Raw genomic sequence first — 18,586 nt, 5'->3', positions numbered from 1 at the left:
TACCATGACACACTACTCAAAGAAGACCACATCCTTCCTAAACAGTTCACCAACTGAGGACTAAGCACGCAAATATATAAGTCAGTAGGGGACATCATTCTTCAAACCACTGCCCTGGCCACAAGATCAAGCAAGTCAAAATCCCAGTATATGTGGAAAATGGCGCATAAGGCCTCACACTTAACTAAGAAGCTAATGATAATTATTGGATTCTGTGGCATGAAGAGTTATTTTTTCTTTGAAAGTGTGACCATATGGAGGTTTTAATGCCTTAGTGGATGGCCCCATATGCATGCAAATACAGAAAACACTAATTGGGCTCATATATTACATGATATATGTACAGTAATATATATATGTATATGTGTATATATATATATATATATATATATATATATATACATATCATGAAATTTGGAGAGGAGTTTGTTAAGGGACCCATAGGGTGTTGTAGGAGAAGAAATGCAGAGATGGCTTTTATCAAAATACTTTGTATACATTTATAAAACCATTTTGCACTTTACATAAAATTAGTTTTATTCAAAAAGTCTGATGTAGACTCTAAGATAAATATATTTAGGATGTAATTAGTCAGAAACAAATAACTCTGGCATAAAGAAATAACTGGCATAAAGCAATAAAAGAGGAAGCGATATAATAAAAACAGATATATGTAGAAAAAAATAAAATCAAAATATAGCAGTAAAAGATTCAATGACATGGATAACCACTGAATTAGATATTATCTACATAAAGCCCCAAGGTATCAACCATTAGATGCTGAAAAGGCCTTTGATAAAATTCCAGCATACCTTTATAATAAAAGTCCTGGAGAGATTAGCAACACAAGGGCCATACCTTAACATAAGAAAGACAGTTTACAGCAAGCCCATAGACAACCTCAACTTAAATGGAGAAAAAGTCAAGCAATTCCACTAAAATCAAGAATAAGACAAAATTGTCCATTATCTCCATACCTATTCAATGTTGTACTTGAAGCCTCCCTCCCTCCCTCCCTCCCTCCCTTCCTCCCTCCCTCCTTCCCTCTGTCTGTCTCTCTCTCTCTCCCTCCTCTCTCTCTGTGATTTTAATGCTCTTATTTATTTTTATCGTTGAAAATGCCTTAATGTATTTTTACATATACATTTATATTATTACACATATAAAATAAACTACCTACAGAAAGAAGAACCACAAAACAATCAGGAATTATATAAATGTTACATTCCTAGTGTTTTGGCTTTTTGTATATGGCAACCTTGAAGAAAACATCTTTCCTATCTTGGTCAGTCTAAAATTCTGAATGTAAATCAATATCTATCATATCTCATCTTTATTAATCTAAAACATCTATCTAGACCTAAAAACATAGTGCTCCAATGTTATAGAGTGCTTTGGGTGACTGTTCAGGCAGCAAACTGTCTCTGTCATTTTTCTTTTCACTTTGGAAGCTGCTAACCTTGTCTACTCAGGTAATTAATTTTATTCCTTCTCAAGTTCCACTGGGGACCTCTTATAGCTGATAAATATTTTCAGTAGCTGGATAAAAAACAACTAAAAAACTAATGGCCTTCTTCTAGACAACTGATAAACTAACTGAGAAAGAAATCAGGGAAACAATACATTTCATAACTGTACCACATAATGTAAAAAATCGTAGGGTGTTTTGAACCAAGCAAGTGAAAAATTTGTATAATAAGAACTTCAGGATTCTAAGATGGTGGTGAGTGGTGTGGACCTTGTTTAGATGTCAGAGAAATCAAGTCAGAAAATTAGACTTATTTCTTAAGCAGGAACACCAAGCTCCCCACCCCACTATAGGAGAACCCATAGTGCACCAGGAACAAACTAGGGACAATCTTGTGCACTCCCAAACATGGGGAAAAAAAGCACAGATCCCCCAGGGAGCAGAGCATCTGCAGCAGTGGAAGCAGCAGCTGCAGCTACAGTGACAACGATAGCAGTGGTAGCTGTGGAGCCAGCAACACCAGCAGCACTTGCTGAGGTAGGCTGCAGGGAACAAACGCCCACAGTGGTGACTGGCACGAGGGGTGAGGAGTGGGGGGAGGATTGGAGAGATCAGCAGCGGGAAGTGACAAGCAACAGGGCCTGCAAGGGACTGTGAGCAGCAACAGTGGGTGACAGAGAGTGGACAGGCAGCTTGTCTCAGTGGTGGGCTGCAACCAGCAGGGAGAAAGGGAAGGTCAGACTGCTGGACGGATCAGTGCACCAAAGCAGAGTGGCCTGCCTACAGCACAAAAGATGAACAAAACAGAAGTCACACAGTATCTGACATCCAAATCACAGAATCATTGTGTGGTGATTCCCTCAGAGGAGACAAGCAGCCAGAGGAGCCCTATAAAACCATGGAAGGTAGATGGTAGAGCTCAAACAAATATAGATACAAGAAGGCAGAGTCTGAGAACCCAGTATAGAAAACAGCTCCCTATCCCTGAGATCACCAGTTCAGAAGGCCCAAGTCCTCTAAGCAGATGCCTAAAGGAAAGAATAAGAGGTCTAATAACAAAAATCAAGACATTATGGCTCCACCAGAAAGGCCAGAAACCAACAGATACACTACTATGACAGAGTCACAGGAAGATGACCATGCTTACACAACTACTTGAGAACTATAAAGAGGAAATGAATAGATCTTTCCAAGAATTCCAGGATCACACAAACAAATGAATAGAAGCTATCCAGGAGAAACAAGAAACCACAAGAAAACAGGTGAAGGAATTAAATAAGACATGAAAACAGAATTAGACACTATTAAAAAATCACAAATCGAGAAAAAAAGTGAAATGGAACAATTAAAAAAGGAAGCAGGAATCCAACAGACAAGCATAACTATCAGAATCCAACACATGGAAGAGAGAATCTCAGGTGCTGAAGATACAATAGAAGGAATTGATACATCTCTCAAAGAAAATCTTAAAACAAAAAGCATTGAAGAAATCAAGGACATCATGAGAAGGCGTAACCTCAGGATTATAGGAGTTGATAAAAGGAAGACGCAAAGTCCCAAGGACCAGAAAATGTCTTCAAGAAAATCATAGAAGAAAACTTCCCCAATCTACAGAAAGAGATACCCTTGAACATACAAGAGGCCTACAGAACACCAAATACGCTAGACCAGAAAAGAAATTCATCCTGGCACATAATAATCAATACACTAAACCTGCAGAATAAAGAAAAGAAAAGATACTAAAGGCTGCAAGAGAGAAAGGCAAAATAGCATATAATGGTAGACCAATCAGAATTACACCTGACTTTTCAATAGAGACTATGAAAGCCAGAAGAGCCCAGACTGAGGTTTTGTAGACTCTAAGAGACCACAGATGCAAACCTAGGTTACTATATGCAGCAAAACTTTGAATCAACATAGATGGAGAAAACAAGATATTCCAAGAAAAAAACAAATTTGAACAGTATCTAGAGACCAGCCCTGCACTACAGAAAATAGTAGAAGGAAAACATCACCACAATGACATCAGCCATATCTAAGAAAATGCAGCATACAGATAATTGCACATCAGAAAAACCAAAACAGACACTGCCACACATAATCACCACTAACTCCACAATAAAAGGATCCAGTAACCATTGATCAATAATATCTCTCAACAACAATGGCTTCAATTCCCCAATAAAAAGGCACAGGATAACAAAATGGATGCAAAAACAAGATCCTTCAATATGTTGCATTCAAGAAACACATCTCATCAAGAAAGATAGACATTACCTGAGAATAAAGGGCTGGAAATTTTTTTTCAAGGAAATGGTCTCAGGAAGCAAGTGGAAGTAGCCATTTTAATATCTGACAAAATAGACTTTCAATTAAAATTGATCAAGAAAGATCGAGAACACTTTGTCCTAATCAAAGGAAAAATCCACCAAGAGGACATTACAATCCTAAATATCTATGCCCCAAATATTAGAGCACCTGCATTTGTAAAAGAAATACTATTTTTTAAAAAAGAAGAGGTAGTGTTTTATTTAAGAGGACATGGGATGAAAATTCAAAGTGACCTATAAAATTAACCATTAAGGCTATTCAATCTTATTTTTAACATCATATTCCTAAAAATATTAATTCACAACTTTATTTGCCTTGTACTTAAGCATTGAACAATGCTGTAAATGTCCAGCAGACATAACACCAATTCCTGCATCTAGAAAATGAGCAATATTCTAAAAGAAATACTTTTAAAGTTTAAATCACTCATTGATCCCAACACAATAATAGTAGGAGACCTAAACAGGCCACTATCACCAATGGACAGATCCTCAAGGAAGAAATTAAATAGAGAAATAAGCTAGCAGAGGTCATGAATCAAATGGACCTAACACATTCACAGAGCTTTTTGCCCAAAGAGAAAAGAATATACTTTCTTCTGTGCACCACATGGAACCTTCTCCAAAATAGGCCATATAATTGGTCACAAAACAAGCCTCAATAGATAAAAAAATTCAAATAATCCCTTGCATTCTATCAGACCATCATGCCCTAAAGCTGAGCATCAACAACAATAGAAATAACAAAAAGCCTATGAACACATGGAAACTGAGCAATCTTCTACTCAATGACAACTGGGTCAGGGATGAAATAAAGAAAGAAATCAAAGACTTCCTAGAGTTTAATGAAAATGAAGGCACAACATATCAAAAACTTTGGGACACAATGAAAGCAGTGCTAAGAGGAAAATTCATAGCACTAGGTGCCTTCACAAAGAAACTGGAGACATCGCATATAAGCAACTTAATGGAACACCTGAAAACTCTAGAAAAAAAGAAGCAGGCACACCAAAGAGGAGGAGACTCAGGGCTGAAATCAGTACGTTAGAAACAAAGAAATCAATTCAAAGACTCAACGAAACCAAGAGCTGGTTCTTTGAGAAAATCAACAAAATAGACAAACTCTTAGCCAAACTCACTAAAAGGCAAAGGGAGAGTACACAGATTAACAAAATCAGAAATGAGAAGGGAGAAATAACAACAGATACTGAAGAAACCCAAAGAATCATTAGATCTTACTTCAAAAGCCTATATGCCACAAAATTTGAAAATCTAAAGGATATGGACAATTTCCTTGATAAATTCCACTTTCCAAAGTTGAATCAAGATCGGGCAAACAAATTAAACAGTCCTATATCCCCTAAGGAAATAGAAGCAGTCATCAAAAGTCTCCCAACCAAAAAGAGCCCTGGGCCAGATGGATTGAGCACATAATTCTACCAAACCTTCAAAGAAGAACTAATACCAATACTCCTCAAACTATTCCACAAAATAGAAACAGAAGAAATTCTACCAAACTCCTTCTATGAATCCACAATCACCTTAATATCTACACCACACAAAGACCCAACAAAGAAAGAGAATTTTAGACCAATCTCCCTTATGAACATAGATGCAAAAATACTCAATAAAATGCTGGCAAACCAAATACAAGATCACATTAAAAATCTCATCTGTCATGACCAAGTAGGTTTCATACCAGGCATGCAGGGGTGGTTCAATATAAGGAAATCCATCAATGTAATTAATCATATAAACAAACTGAAGAAAAAGAATGCATGATCATCTCTTTAGATGTGGAAAAAGCATTTGACAAAATCCAACAATATTTCATGTTAAAAGTCTTAGAGAGACCAGGGATACAAGGCACATATCTAAACATAGTAAAGAATATATACAGAAAACCTACAGCCAACATCAAGCTAAATGGCGAGAAACTTAAGTCAATCCCACTGATTTCAGGGACATGACAAGGCTGCCCACTCTCTCTATTGCTCTTTGATATAGTACTTGAAGTCCTAGCTAGAGCAATAAGACAGCTAAAGGAGATCAAGGGGATACATATAGGAAAGGAAGAAGTTAAAGTTTCACTATTTGCAGAAGATATGATAATATACATCAATGATCCCCAAAAGTCAACCAAAAAACTCCTACAGCTGATAAACAGCTTCAGCAAAGTGGCAGGATACAAAATTACAAGAAAAAGTCAGTAACCCTCCTGTATACAGATGACAAAAGAGCAGAGAAAGAAATTAGGGAAAACACTCCCTTCACAATAGCCTCAAAAATACAAAATATCTGGGTGTAAATCTAACCAAGCAAGTGAAAGACCTTTATGGAAAAAAAACTTCAAGTCTCTACAGAAAGAAATTGAAGAGGAGATCAGAAAATGGAAACATCTCCAATGCTGATGGATTGAGAGAACCAACATAGTAAAAATGGCCATCCTACCAAAAGCAATCTACAAATTTAATGCAATTCCTATCAAAATACCAATACAATATTTTACAGAACTAGAAAGATCAACCCTCAACTTCATATGGAAAAACAAAAAACCCAGGATAGCTAAATCAATCCTATACAATAAAAGATCTACCAGAGGAATTTCCATCCCTGATCTCAAGCTGTACTGTAGAGCAACAGTAATAAAAACAGCATGGTACTGGTATAGAAATAGGCCAGTTGACCAATGAAATCGAACTGATGACCTAGATATACATCCACACACATATGGCCATTTGAATTTTGACAAAGAAGCCAAAACGATACAATGAAAAAAAGAAAGCATCTTCAACAAATGGTGCTGGTCCAACTGGATGTCTACATGTAAAAAAATACAAATAGATCCATATTTATCACCCTGCACAAAACTAAAGTCCAAGTGGATTAAAGGCCTCAACATAAAACCAGACACACTAAATCTGTTAGAAGAAAAAGTGGGTAAGACCCTAGAACTCATTGGCACAGGAAACAAATTCCTCAACAGAACATCAACAGCTCAAGCTCTAAGAACAACAATTAATAAAAAAGACCTTATGAGACTGAGAAGCCTCTGCAAGGCAGAAGACACTGTCAGCAGAACAAAGCAATTAATAAAAAAGACCTTATGAGACTGAGAAGCCTCTGCAAGGCAGAAGACACTGTCAGCAGAACAAAGCGACAGCCCACAGATTGGGAAAAATCTTTACCAACCCTACATCTGACATCTAAAATATATAAAGACCTCAAGAAATTAAACACCACCAAACCAAATAACCCAATTAAACAGAGAATTCTCAAAAAAAGGAATATCAAATGGCTGAGAAACACTTAAAAATGCTGAACATCCCTACTCATCAGGGAAATGCAAATCAAAACAACCTTGAGATTCCATCTTACACCTATCTGATTAGTGAAGATCAATAACTCGAATGACAACACATGCTGGCAAGGATGTGGTGAAAGGGGAACACTTCTCCACTGCTGGTGGGAGTGCAAACTTGTTCAACCACTCTGTAAAGGAATATGGAGCTTTCTCAGTTGGGAAATTGGGAATAGCTCTACCCCAAGACCCAGCTATACCACTCCTGGGCATATACCTGAAAGATGCCCCACCATGCAGCAAAGACATCTGTGCAACTATGTTCATAGCAGCCTTATTCATAATAGCCAGAACCTGGAAACAACCAAGATGTCCCTCAATTGAAGAATGGATTAAAAAACTGTGGAATAGAATACTATTCAGCTATTAAGAACAAGGAAATATTGAGTTTTGCTGGCAAATGGATAGAATTAGAAATGATCATCCTAAGCGAGATAATCCAGACCCAAAAAGACATGCATGGTATATACTCACTCATATGTGGATTTTTAAACCAACATAGACATCCTAGGAGAGACTCCACCCAGAAGGATATAGGTACAGTTACAGAAACTTAAAGCTGGACACTAACTAGACAGAGTCCAGAGTGTGTAGGATGGCCCAGTCAGGCCACAGAGGAAGAGATCATATATAGTACGGGGGATACTAGATAAACTAAGGCCAGATGTTAGGAGAGGAGAGCTCCCCTATCTAAGGACTAGGGGAGGGAAAGAAAGGGGATGATAGAGGGGATGGGATCGGGGGTAGATGAGGAAGGGGGTGGGATCGGGAGGGGATGAGAGAGGGGGCCACAATTGAGATGAAAAGAACTCAAACTACAGAACAAGCAGGTAATTTATATTACTGATTATATTACTAATTTCATTACATGGGAATAGTTCTGAGACTGGTAGAGATATAAATGTAAAGGAATAGAGAGGCCTTATGTTGATCACAGATTCTTTGTGATTTACTATTAGAGGCCATTACTAGTAAGGCAAGAAGGAAGAATTGCAAATGCCTTACGTCGACCCATATAATGACCAGAAAACTAGTTTTATTTTTCTGTGCATTCCTAACACCTCATACAATTATAGTGTTAGAACTGTATAATGCTTGTGAGAAATTATGTTCTCAGAACAAAATAACCAGGTGGATCAGACCTGAGAGGAATCCTTCCTCCCAGCACGATGGACACTGACATCCTGCATCCTCCTAGTTCCAGCCCAGAATGATTCTCTAGCTTTTACTCATCAGAGTTGGACAGCTTCCTGGACAACATTGTAGAAAGCTTCTGATCCAATTTGGACTGCCATTTCACTCTCCTACTAAGCCTGGAATCTCTCAATATTTAGAAACTGAACCACAAATTCAATCACTAGATTGCTTAACCATTTTCTCCAATGTTTGGGGGGCCCACTCCAAGGTATTATATGCCCCGATTGAACCTGAAGAAACCTTAAGAGAACGATGCTCCATTCCCTCAAAGGGGAGGTTGTATAGGTTGCTGCTTGCTTGCTTGGTCTACAAATGCTTATTCTCATCTGGAGATGGTCATAAGTCATTATTGGTCTTATATAGAGAAAAAATTAGGAGAAATGTAGGAATGTCTCTCTTTGCCTTTATCTTACATATGTAGGCAAGGAGATGGGAGCTGAAAAGAAAGAAAAGGAGATTTAGGAACATAGAAGGAAGACAGAACAAAAGCTAGATGATTGAACCTACTCCTTAACTCAAGGCCTTAATTGTTACTTATAATCAAAGTTATGTCTAATCCATTGTTATAGAATTTAGTATATTGATACAAAACATGGGCATGTCAAATACTTGGCAGATTTTAACACAAGAATATACATCCTAAGTCTAACAGATAGATATGACTCTATCCTTATATGAGGTAAAATAGTTGAATAAGGTCTTCAAAAGCCTCAGAGACACACAAAATATGGCATTTAAAGTTGTTCTTACAATCCTAAATTTCTTCAGCAACAAGACAAGTTAACTTTTGACAACATCCAGCCGACCTCAAAGAAGATGATGAGCATCAAAGAGCCTCCGTATGGACATGGCTTCAAAGGTGGCAATCCAGCCACTGGGCAAAATGTCCTTGTCCCTGCCACAAACAGAATCTGCTTAAAAATGGGCAACTTGGATGCAGGCAGAGATGACGGCCACACTCTGCCAAGTCAGGGTAAGCTAGTGTTCAATAGTTCCTGCTCTGCAAACAAGTCTGGCAGAGATATTATGCCAGAAAGCTGAAGATGAGACTCCAACATTATAAAGTGTATTGGGTCAGGCAGTAAACTGTCTTAAGTCAATTTGTACATTTTGGAAGCTGCTAACCCACACTGCTGGTTCACTCAGGAATTTATGTTTTATTCCTTCTCAAGTCTCTGAGGGGCATTGAAGACAAGATAGTATAGTTTTACAACCAAGTTTAGTTGGTTAGGGGACAAGATTGTTTTAGATAAGATAAAGAAGTTAAGATGTTAAGAGTTGAGATAGGATAGATATTGAATCTCATTTGGAAATTTAGATCCAACTAGACAGGAAAAATACTTGCTTCAAATGAGACAAATGCAGATGGCCAAGTCAATATGAATGTAACATGTACAGAACTCATTATTCTCATGATTGTCACATGAATTTCCCTGCTGTATGTAGTTTGTTTTATACATGTGTAATAAAATAAAAGTATTAAAAATAACTTCAAGTATTTGAAGGAAGAAATTTAAGAAGATATCAGAAATGTAAAGATCTCTCATGAACATGGATCTACAGGATTAACATAGAAAAGTGCATATTCTACCAAAAGTAGTCTAAATATTCAATGCAATTCCAGCAAAGTTCTTCACATATCTTGAAAGGCCAAGTCTTAGATTCTTTCTGTAAACAAAAAAACCAGGTTAGTTAAAACCATCCTGAGCAATAAAGGGACAACTGGATTTCAGGTTATATCAATAAAAATAGCATTGTATTGACATTTAAAAAGTTATGTTGACCAATGTAATTGAATTAAAAATACAATACATAAATCCATACATCTATGGACATCTGAATTTTGATAAAGAAGCCAGAAACACACACAGGAAAAGAACAGCATCTTTAACACATGGTGCTGGCCTTATATGATGTCTTCATATAGAAGAATTCAAACGGCCATATTTATCACCCTGCACAAAACTCAAATTCAAGTGCAGAACAGATCTCAACATAAAACCAGGTGCACCAAGACCAATAGGAAAGAAAGCAGGGAATAGTGTTGAACTCACTGGCACAGCAGTCTTTCTGTACAGAATACCATTAGTGTGGTGTTCCCTGAAGTTGTCACAACAGACAGGAAACAAGCAACAAAGGTGTAAATGAAAGTTCACTTCAGCTTGACATGGTCTGGGTGAAGATTCATGAGTTTGCTCTCAGCAGATGCTTTTGCCAGGATATTTAAATACAGAGCAATTTGGAAAATTGCACTAAAATCCCTGGTACACAAAGGAAGCATAATTACTTTGAAGCACAGCTCCAGGTGCATGCCATATCTTTCAAGAGATGGGTTGTGGAGACAGGCTACCTATGTGCCCTCAAAGGCCAATTTTGATTGGCCTCAGTCATACAAATAACATAAAGGTCATTTGGGGTATTAGCCACCTCTGGTCCCAGTTGGGAGAGTCTCTGGCTATACAGATAATGTAAAGGTCATTTAGACTGTTAGCTCTGGCCCTAGTTGAGGGAGCCCCTAGCTATACACATAATGTAAGAGTCATTTAGATTACTCTCCACTTCCTGTCCTGGTCATGAGAACTTGATATGTCCTGGCTCAACAGGCCATGTAGATCACCAGACTATTAATCACCCCCAATTCCAACTCTCTGGTTTCTGGTGGAAAACAGCATTTGCATTCTTTCCTTTGAGAGGACAACCCCTGTGTGCTTAGCTTTCTTGGTGTCCCCAGAGGTTTGTGGGCACAAGGACAACATCTTCTCCCTTCCATTTTTATTTAAATTGAGTTCTTCTTTTCTGTTTTTCTTTTTCTTTATTCTTCTCTCATACAGTACGTGTTGGCTACAGCCACACCTCCCTCTCCCCTCCTCCCAGTCCCACCTCTCTTTGCCCCAGATTCACTGATAGTTCATTTCCCTTCAGAAAAAAAGCAGACTTCCTAATGGTATCAATGGAACACGGCATAAAAAGATGCAATAGGACTAGGCCCAAAGCCTTATATCAGGGCTGGAGAAAGGCATTCTTTCCAAATAACTGCAGATATCCAGTTAGACCAGCATCATTTGTTGAAGTGCAGGGACAAAAATTAACACCATGTTCTATATGTAATGCATATTCTGCAACTAATAACGTGGTCTGTGAATGTTCTGGGAGAACTTGTCCTCCAGGTGACCCAACTCCTTCCTGCCTCCCAGGAATGACCACGTACTGCTGTAAACTGGTTCTGCCAGCAGTCTCCAGAAACTCCACCAGAGACATTAGATACAATCAGCTCCCAATGTTCCTCTGAGATAAAAAAAATCTTCCCCTCAGATCTAGCCTTCACCCAACCTGCCTGGAGGTTGACATTCCTGTGACCCACAACCCCACTTATGTTTTTTCCCTTATAAATCCATTCCCCTTGAAGTTCTCGGGTCACTCTCTTATCCTGCTGTGTCAGGAAGGATTGCGACCCAAGCTTGAGCCCGTAATAGAGGACCCTGTGCATGCTGCCTTGGTATCGAGTCCTGGTAGTCTTTTTAGGGAGTCTTGCCATCTGGGCAATCTCAGTATTAGAAAAGATGCTTTTTTTCATTGTGCATTTCTGGATTCTTTATAAAAACAACAACAACAGAATCAGATGTCCAAGGGTGTGTGCCTTTATGTCTGTGTCTTTGATTCAATTCCATCCATCAATGTGTCTGTTTTTATGCCAATGCCATGTGGGTTTGAATTACTATTGCTTTCTAGTACTGCTTCAAATCAGAGAGGGTAGTACCTCAGTAAGTTCTTTTATTTTTCGATATTGTTTTAGTTATCGTGGCATAGCTCCTTTATACTTTTTAAAGAAAAAATATTGGTTGTAATGGAGGCCAGGGTTGAATGCGTTGTTTCTATGGCTAGTCTAATTCATACAGGCAAGCATAAGAGAACTATATTAATAGCTACCAGAAGACAGAGCAAAGGAGAAAGGTCCTTATCAGTGATGTCCATTCAAAGGTCACTTGAGGAATTCTGTCTGCCTTTCTGTAAATCATTAATTTGACCATCAATAGTATATGGAAAAACTGACACATTAAAGCAACACATGCCAGGAAATTATTGACAACCAATATTATGCTTGAACAACAACTAATCCATAGTAGTTCTAATTAATAAAATTATGGGCCCAGGCAAACCCCTTGATCTAAAACCTTTCCTACCTGAGAAATATGCTAGGGCAAAGGTGGCACAAAGCTTGTGGGAATAATGAACAAGTGTCTGGTTCGTCTTTAGGCCCACTCCATGAAATGAAACTCATACCCAGAACTGCTTGGGTGGCCAGATAGCCCAGAGATGGAGGGTAAATCCAAATACTATTGGCCTAAAAGAAACAAACAAACAAAAAAACAATGAAATGGCTCTTTTTTTTTCATTTTTTTCTCCTTTATTAATTTATTCTTGTTACATCTCAATGGTTATCCCATCCCTTGTATCCTCCCATTCTTCCTTCCCTCCCATTTTCCCCTTATTCCCCTCCCCTATGACTGTTCCTGAGGGGGATTACCTCCCCCTGTATATGTTCGATATTCTGCTATACTCATCTATCAGTGCTTTCCAGACAGTACACACACACACACACACACACACACACACACACACACACACACACGAGAGAGAGAGACAGAAAGACAGAGAGACAGACAAAGACAGACAGAGAGAGACAGAGAGACAGACAGAGAGAGACAGAGAGACAGACACAGACAGATAGACACAGACAGACAGACAGACACAGACAGACAGACACAGACAGACAGACAGAAACAGACAGAGAGAGCAAGCTCAGAACACACTGCTGTAAAATAGAATTTTCCATCAAATCTCTCCGTGTGGAGCTCAGGGACTGGACATGGTAGGAAATCTAAGAGTTAGAAGAGATGGAAGACAGGAGAACAAGGCTCTCTACATCAGCTGGCAAAGCTCATATGGACTCACAGAGACTGAAGCAGCATTCACAGGGCGCACATGTGTCTGCATCTACATCCTCTGCATATATAATATAGCTTTTGGTTTAGTGTTTGTGCCTTCTTTCTGTTTGTTTGCCTCACCCAACATGGGTCTGCTGATTTTTGTTTTAACATATATTTTTTTTTGCTAAAAATAATACAATATTTTGAAAAAATAATAATTTAAATTAGTCAATTTTTCAGTTACAGATGATAAATTATATTTGATGACATAAGATATTTATATATACATATACCTGAAATACATTCATACACACAGTATAAATATTAGAAATAAGAAATTTGACATAGTATAAATATTGGAAATAAAAAACTTGACTATTAATAAGGATATTAACAGTAGTAGAGATGTGACAGAAAGGAGAGAAAGGTAGTAGAATGAATATGGTTAAAATACATGATGCACTTGAAGATACTATCACCATGGCTCTCATCATTATACACAAAGAATATGCCTTAGTAAAAGTGAAGAAAAAAATTAAAATGCAAAACAGTAAATCACTATGAATAAATAAGTATTGAAGCAATATAAGTCAATACTCCTCAATTATTTTCACTGAGATTTAACTAAATGAATTATTTTTGTCACAGATATAAATTAGACAACAAAAGAAAGTTCTTATCCATATATTACAGTAACTATGCTGTACCTAGTTACTATACAGTAACCAGTCCTGTTAATTAGTTAATCCAAGCTTATGCTTCAAAAGATGAGGTCAAAACTATAACTGACTTCTTGAGCCTGGGGTGCTTGTAACATTTCACAATCACGTTGTGGCTCATTTGGTTCTTGCCACAGGGTGAACTTGTCCAACTTCTAACTGATCAAACCCATTCTCTATAGACTGAATAATACTCATTTTATTCCATAGCAAAGCTAATGTAAAATGTCTTACACTTTATCAAAATGTATAATTGTCAGTTTATTGTCAGTGCTGGTATTTACACCTGCTGATCCTGGCAGAGCAGTGGCCTCTTTATCATGTATGTGGTGCCGTTGTGAATATATAGCTGTTATCCTCCTTACCTCCTGCTAAATATATGATAAATGACGACTAGAGCTTTTTAAAAGAAAAATAGAAATTGGAAACTTGTACATAAGACAAGCGGTCTACCTGATCAAGTGGGATTTTTCAAAGGAGCATGTTACTGTTCTCTTAGACGCAGAGAAAGGACTCCTATAGCTCACAAATTCATGAGCTCATGTGACTTTCTCTAGAAAGCACACTCTCTGGGAGGCCTTAAATGAAGTGGTTGCATCATTAAATCTACCTGCCAGAGATGAGAGACCTAATGAAATTTAAGTTTACTTGTTTTACCTAATACATCTGAAGATTTATAACAACATTAGGACAGCATGGAACGGGCTGTTGAGATGGCTCAGTGGCTAAAAGCAGTTGTCGCCAAGCCTGACAAGTTGAGATGAATCTCAAAGACCCATGTAGTAGAAGAAAACAGACTTGGTAAAGTCACCCCCTGACCTCCATATGTACAAACAAACATAAAACATGTAAATAAATACATATATACAACATTTTAAAGAAGAACAGCATAGATGGTAACTCTGTAGCTTTGTGGTTTAATAACATAGTTAGATAAGTAAACTTTAAAAATCGAATTACTAACTTAAGAAGTTATCTTATAATTTATGTTCTGAGTCTTACTATGAAGTTCTGCTGGCTTCGGGCTCACTGGGATTCACCTAACACTGCTGCTCTCTCAAGTGCCCCAAAATTATAGGAATGTACCACAAAACGCAGCTTGAAAACATACTTTGTGTTTTTAGCTCATTGGCAATGTCTCCATGGTTATTGAACAAATATAACCTTCTTGAAAAAGTACAAAGAATCGAGCAGTTAAACAAATGATGGCTATGTTTCCATACTTATTTCTAAAACCCAAAGATTCTGCTAACGTATTTCTTACTCTGCCTCAATCTTATATATTTAAATTTTTATTTTCTTTTATTGCAGTTTTTATGATAATAGAGATTGATCTAGGGCATTGTGTATATCAGAGAAGTGCTCTACCAACTGAGCTACGTACCTGATTCTAAGATGTTCAAAACTGTTTCAACTGATATACATACACATAAACATAGCAGGAAACATTCTATTTAATTATACATATACATATGTAGATTTGAAACTCTGCAGTTTCAAATCAGAATAAACATATCTAAATTCTTATTTTTCATTTCACTATGGTAACACATTGAGCAACTTCCTCTTAGCTTTTAGAAATACATAGTACATTTTATCCATTGTTTTCTCATTGCATACTAACATCCAGAAGCTTATTTTTCATATGTAACTGAAATGTAATACCTGCTGAGCAAACTTTACCATCTGTCTATATCTTCTATTTTTCTAGGCAAGGTTACTGCCATCCTAGTCTCAACTTCTATGTGATAAAACTTTTCAGATTTCACATGTCAGACCACGACTTCTGTTCCTGTTTATCTTTCTTAACATAATGACTTCAGTCCTATTAATACTTGAGCAAGTCACAGGTTATATTATTTTATGGCTGAATATAGGTACATTAATGACTAGATATACACAAATACATACACAGCAATTTTCTTCCCCCATTTATTTATTTATGGATGTCTGCATCGTTTCTTGCTATTTTAAGTAGTACTACACTAAGGATGAGACAGCTGTTAACTGGGGCACCCTAATTTCCTTTCTGTTGAGTGTGTTCTTGGTAGTAAGTTTGCTGGATGAGCTAAGAGGTTATTATATATTTTTAAAAATGAAACTGTAACCTATTCTATATAATAATGGTGTAAATGTGTATTTCTCTCCAGGAATTAGTATTACTTTTTCTATAATTTTTACTTGCACTAGAATGAGGCACTTGTGAGTTGATAGACCTCTGCAATAAAATTTATAAAATATGAATGAAAAATTTGTGATGCATGAGCTGGCAAATTTTCTCAGCAAGGAAAGGCACACACTACCAAGCCTGATGACTTGAGATTGATTTCTACCGTTCACATTAGACAAGGAAATGATATCCTTGGTTCATGAATTAGAGGAATCATTGCTGCTAAGATGTCTGCTTTGTTCAAGATTGTTTTGAGATTCAAAATAATCATTAGCAAAATATCAATGAAACTCTTATAGCGATAGAAACTACTCATCTTACTACAAGATTGATATAGAATAAATAAAAGTGAAGTTTTAAGACACACAAAACTGTTTTAGGATATATTCTGGTAAATATTACAATACCTCCATTTTCCTCTAACTAGCAAAATTAAGACTTTATTGTTTTCAGGAAAAAAATACATATCAGGTAACATTCAATTTAATTAAATTTTATTAATCATACACATTATTTTATACTTTTCAGGATTTTCCTTAAATCAAATAAAAATATTGTATAATATTTATATATTTCAATAGTCTCATTTTAAGATTTTAATAATTAAAGTTATCTAAAAATATAAAATCTAAAATATTTTGTCCTTATTTATCTAAGTTAAGTTCTACCACTTCTATAGCCCTTAACTCAATTTTAAGTTAACTCTATTTTAACTGTTCTATTCCATTTTTCATTCTTCAAATGTACCTAAATCTTCAAATATGAGTTTCTGTGCCTTCTATGATGTTTATTTTGTTACACAATTGTGCTTTGTTTCCTGTAAATACTCACAATTTCAGTCAAATGCCACTCAATAACCTGCTTTACAACCAAAGCTGTGGCCCTCTCTCTAGTCTATGGCTTGTACAATACTATTCTGAAAAAATAGCCAGCCTACTAATTCTAGTGATGTTCTTCCAATTCAGTTCACTAGGCTCCATTCACTTGAATATAACTCTATGAGACCTAGTGTTGTACCCGTCTTATCCATGTGCTCAGAACAGTTTCAGAAAACTAAAATTACACAACACAATGTTTGCCAAAGAACTGATTCAATGCATGGAGTTTAACTAACTTAAACTATCTTTTCTGTCCTTTTCTGTTTTCTCTCTCTTTTATCCAGTCAACAGGCCACATACTGATTTAACAACTTCCTCATAGAAGCTTTGACCTCCTGGTTGCGAAGTGTATAGATCACAGGATTCATCAAGGGAAAGATGACCGTATGGAAGAGAGAAACAACTTTGTCAGCTTGGAAAGCCTGGAAGGGGCGGGTGTAGATAAAAATGGCAGGCCCGAACATGAGAAATACAATTATAATGTGGGTGGTGCACGTAGAGACAGCTTTGCTCTTCCCCTCAGAAGAGTGCCCTTTTACGTGGTAGAGGATGACAGCATAGGAGGCTAGAAGTCCCAAGAAGCATAAGAGGGAGAGGAGCCCACTGTTAGAGACCATCAGGAGCTCCACTGCAAAGGTGTCAGTGCAGGCCAGCTTAATGACCTGGGGAACGTCACAGAAAAAGTTATCCAGCTGGTTTGGCCCGCAGAAGGGCAAGTTCAGGATAAGAGCCACTTGCACGATGGAATGAGCAAAGCCCCCGAGCCACAGAGCCAACAGTAACGCATAACAGACTCTAGGGTTCATGAGAGTGGTGTAGTATAAAGGGCGGCATATAGCGATATACCGGTCAAAGGCCATCACAACCAGAAGGAACATTTCCCCCGCTCCGAGAAAGTGCAGGAAGAACAGCTGAGTGATGCACCCTTTATAGGAAATGACTTTCTTCTCACAGAAGAAGTCCACAAGCATCCTAGGAGCTACAATGAAAGAGTAGGAGGCATCCAGGAAGGCCAAGTTTCCCAGGAAGAAGTAAAGTGGGGCTGTGAGTCCGGGGTCCGATCTAATGGTGAAAATGATAAGAAAGTTTCCAGGAAGAATTATTAAGTAGAAAGCTGAGAGTAGTGCAAAGACCAGGAGTTGAGTATCTTGAGATTGGGTCAAGCCAAGGAGGATGAATTCTGTTACAACTGAGCTGTTCTTGGTCTCCATCATGCCCTAATCTACAGAATAAAACATGTTATGTTTTATACATGCCTTTCCTTCTGTTTCATGGCTCAAATACACATGAAAGCAGTGTTTGCCATAACCAGTGCACCATACTCTGTTAACCTCTGCTTGTCCTAATCCTCACTAAGACACTTCCCTTCTATAGATACTTCCATTGCCAGGTAACCTCATGCTTCTACACACCTGTAATTTTAGTACTATGGGCTAAATTTCACAGCTATGTCAGCTATCCTCTTTTCCACTTTGTTTTTCCCATTTGTGGTGACTGTTCTTTGCTAGAATATTTTCTTAATTGTTCCTTCTTTT

General features: G+C 37.4%; 1 protein-coding gene across 1 annotated transcript; it reads right to left on the bottom strand.

The window, feature by feature from the left end:
- Positions 1–17,335: 17,335 nt before the first annotated feature.
- Positions 17,336–18,265, bottom strand: LOC311589531 (olfactory receptor 4N5; the record flags this gene model as incomplete). The annotated part of the gene is made up of 1 exon (XM_084768060.1): positions 17,336–18,265. The coding sequence occupies one exon, from the start codon at positions 18,263–18,265 to the stop codon at positions 17,336–17,338; it is 930 nt and encodes a 309-aa protein (XP_084624186.1).
- Between the last annotated feature and the right edge of the window lie 321 nt (positions 18,266–18,586).

The sequence above is a fragment of the Acomys minous genome (assembly GCF_964271855.1).
Source record: "Acomys minous genome assembly, chromosome: 18".
Lineage (NCBI taxonomy): Eukaryota > Metazoa > Chordata > Mammalia > Rodentia > Muridae > Acomys > Acomys minous.
The sequence above is the reverse complement of the archived record's forward strand: the minus strand, read 5'-3'. Positions and strand labels throughout refer to the sequence as shown.